The sequence below is a fragment of the Temnothorax curvispinosus genome, unplaced genomic scaffold (assembly GCF_003070985.1).
Source record: "Temnothorax curvispinosus isolate PA1 unplaced genomic scaffold, ASM307098v1 QBEX01009834.1, whole genome shotgun sequence".
In the NCBI taxonomy this organism is placed as follows: domain Eukaryota; kingdom Metazoa; phylum Arthropoda; class Insecta; order Hymenoptera; family Formicidae; genus Temnothorax; species Temnothorax curvispinosus.
The window spans coordinates 1871-4901 of NW_020219614.1; the positions used below are offsets into that span (position 1 = coordinate 1871).

Genomic DNA, 3031 nt, shown 5'->3' on the forward strand with positions numbered 1-3031 from the left:
GGAAAATAAAAATATACATTGACAAACCTCAAATTCTGAGAATTATATCTTAATGAGTACTTTAATAGCTACTTAATATGAAAAATATGAATAAATTATTATTATATTTAATTACCTTAAAACATATAACACTGCAAATTTAATTACCGGAGAATGTGATTGATTTTTAACAGGTGTCATGGTCAAAGGTTGGGTATCTGGTCAGGACCGAACTCGAGATGATCTCATAGCCCATGCTCGTGCCACCTGGGAAAATTTACGTACTCGACCAGAACTTATAAGTGCTGTCTGTAATTCGATGCCAATTAGAATGCAAAAAATTATACGCAACGAAGGCTATTGGATCGATTATTAGGTGAGCAAGATATGTGTATACGTGTGTGTGTGTGTGTGTGTGTGTGTGTCTGCATGTATATTAGGGTGTCATTTTAGAGCAACTTTTTATTTTATTTTACGAATATCATATATACTTGCATGAAGGTAAAATATAAAATACCTGTAAATGGCGTTTCCTAGGTGAACGAAACTCTACTTGCGAGGGGGACATGGATTCTGACAGCTGCTTGTTGACCTGCACCGTTGCCGTGGAATGGTTAAACGCGCAAGGATCCATCCTGAGGAAGGCGACTCACCTCGACGGCATTTGCGCCTGATTTGAGACAATCAGCGCAAACTGCTGGTCGAGGTACGCGCCGAGAAGGCGAACGCGCTCACGAAGCTACCCCTAAGAAGTATATCGGTATTCAATAAATTCATGACCGAGGGGAAGGCGTCCATCAAGTTTAAAGAACAAAACTGCACGTTGTTCCTGTCAAACGCACACTCCTCCCAGCTGATAAATTTCCTGAAGACTATATTCGTCAAGCTGACGGGCCAGGAAGTACAGGTCCCGAAGGATCTCTTGCGGGAGAAGCTCTTTGCGAATGTGCAACCGGGCGGCGGTGGCGAGGACATCAGTCCAGCTACAAGCACAGAGGTCAACAGAGCGAAGGAGAAAGCTATGGCTGCGTCACGCGCGACGGTCACCACTCCGTCGCCGGGCGTGGTCAGGAAGCGGAAGCATTTCAGCGACAATGGCCCTAAGGTACCCGCGGCAAAGAAGCTGTACGAGAATCCTACCGCGGGAGAGTTGACTGAGGAGCAAACGCGAATTCTGAACGCGGTACTCAGCGAGAAGAACGTGTTTTTCACCGGTAGCGCAGGCACTGATAAGTCGTATCTACTGAGAAAGATATTATTAATAATCGTTCTATTTATATTAATAATCGTTATAAAAAATAGTATTACGATAGAATAGTATTACATTGCGGTATATCTTCGAATAGGCCACACGTCTCCGTTATTACCATAGATAATTTATTAAGTGGACATCGGTCAACTGGAACAGGAATTCTACATGGTTCTTTACCTTCCATGTATATACATTTATTTTGCGTATAGTGCAATTCCTTTTCGTGATTTGTCATGTTTGTCACGTCCAGTACGAGATAAAATTGCAATGGTCTAAAAATTGCTAGCGAAAGAATTTTTATAGATAAAATATGTGCGATAACATATGAGATACAAGTTGTATAAATAAATACTATTTTACGAAATATTTGCGTTTTCGTGACTTACGTTTCAGCCGGCAACACATCCCAATTAGTAATCTGCACACTGGGTAGCATCTCAATGGTTATAAAAAACAGATGAAATTCTGCAGTATCCAGTTACCAAGCCTCCACCTCCTGAATATTTTATTCTCAATTGACCTTCGATAATATTAGACATCTGCAAAGGTACCGCAAGTTTCGACAAACGCGTGCTTGCTACAGAAGAGTGGCCGAGTGCGAACTTATTCCCGATCTGAAGGAAGAGGTCAGCTCGGATTGTCTTTTCGTATTAGACGGAGAACTAAGCCTAGATGGTAAAGAACTGTGGGCTGAATGTGATATTAAACTACTTGGTTGACTAAGACAGTGACATCTGAAAATAAATTGTAAATTTAGCAAAGAGGAAAAATTAATAATATTTCAAAATTATGTTAACATAATAATATGATTAACGATTATATTACAATTTCTAATCAAAGGCGCTATAAAATCCGTCGCTGCGTACAGATATAAAGTAAGACTCGCACTGCTGCCAGGTTGTGAAGGCAATTGCGTTATTAGATTCTCATCGCTCCATTTGAAAATTTTACTCTCAGTTACAGCATCAAGAGTGGACTGTACTGATAAATCGACCATTTCAATAGGAACTTGACCGGCGTTCGTTATCGTCACGGTACACTCGGGGCTGCAAATGTAAGCGAAACCATTTTACACGAAAATAATATTGAGGGAAAAAAATTGTTAATGCTAACAGTAGACACAAACCTCTCACCGCCATAGACAGATATACTCGCGCTGGTAATTATATTGTCGCCGGAACTGAAACTAGCAGTTTGAGGCAAACTAGTTGCGACATCAATTCTTGGTAAGACTGGAATGACTTCGACCGTATATTGAGGATGTAACATACCCTCCATGTATCTCAATCTACAGTTAGATTTAACTCCTAATGTATGCGTGCTGAATCCGAGTATTTCTAAATCACCAACTTCCTTGGGTCTGCCTGCTAACGTAACCGCAATCGGACCAGACTCAGCAGGCAGGCTAATACTTTCTGGTATCGATTCAAATACTACACCGTTTGTCAAAAGTCTCATGTTAGACACGTGCAATTCAAATGGTAAAGGATTTATGAGCAGCATTGACATCTCACAGATATCTCCTTCCACCCACAAATAATCTGTTGGAAAAAGTTTATCTTCAATGATATTACACTTTTATTGATGGTGATAATAAAACATCTAGGTATGCACGTTTTACGCGCGTAATAGGCCACTTTACACGCACTTGTAATATAAATAAAATAGGGTATGTTACACGTGCGGTAAGTTGAAAATTGCGGGTGCGGGTGGTCGCACTCGCCTTCGGCTCGTGCGTCCACTCCGCACCCGCAATTTCCATCTTACCTCACTTGTTACACAAATAACTATTATTAAATG

At 40.7% G+C, this 3031-nt stretch overlaps 2 protein-coding genes across 3 annotated transcripts; one reads left to right on the forward strand and one right to left on the reverse strand.

The window, feature by feature from the left end:
• Positions 1–264: 264 nt before the first annotated feature.
• Positions 265–1595, forward strand: LOC112459461 (ATP-dependent DNA helicase PIF1-like). The gene is given in 3 exon segments (XM_025023565.1): positions 265–355; positions 517–639; positions 642–1595. Coding segments are annotated over 2 exon segments (750 nt in total). The 5' UTR covers positions 265–355; positions 517–545; the 3' UTR covers positions 1298–1595.
• On the reverse strand, positions 1411–2926 carry LOC112459462 (protein brunelleschi-like). Of its 2 annotated transcripts, none has more exons than XM_025023566.1 (4): positions 2358–2926; positions 2057–2277; positions 1618–1965; positions 1411–1503 (listed from the first exon to the last, which is right to left on the reverse strand). In XM_025023566.1, the coding sequence occupies exons 1-3, from the start codon at positions 2738–2740 to the stop codon at positions 1934–1936; spliced, it is 636 nt and encodes a 211-aa protein (XP_024879334.1). In that variant the 5' UTR covers positions 2741–2926; the 3' UTR covers positions 1411–1503; positions 1618–1933. The 2 variants fall into 2 exon arrangements, with proteins under 2 accessions (XP_024879334.1, XP_024879335.1); XM_025023567.1 differs by having other exon boundaries at positions 1421–1513.
• Between the last annotated feature and the right edge of the window lie 105 nt (positions 2927–3031).

Bases quoted from the DNA above. Each gene is read 5' to 3' on its own strand.
- LOC112459462 (XM_025023566.1), bottom strand. From the start codon at position 2,740: ATGTCAATGCTGCTCATAAATCCTTTACCATTTGAATTGCACGTGTCT. The intron at 2,278-2,357 runs GTTTGTGTCTAC...TTACATTTGCAG, and splicing joins TCTGTCTATGGCGGTGAGAG to CCCCGAGTGTACCGTGACGA. The intron at 1,966-2,056 runs GTAATATAATCG...ATTTATTTTCAG, and splicing joins AGCGCCTTTGATTAGAAATT to ATGTCACTGTCTTAGTCAAC.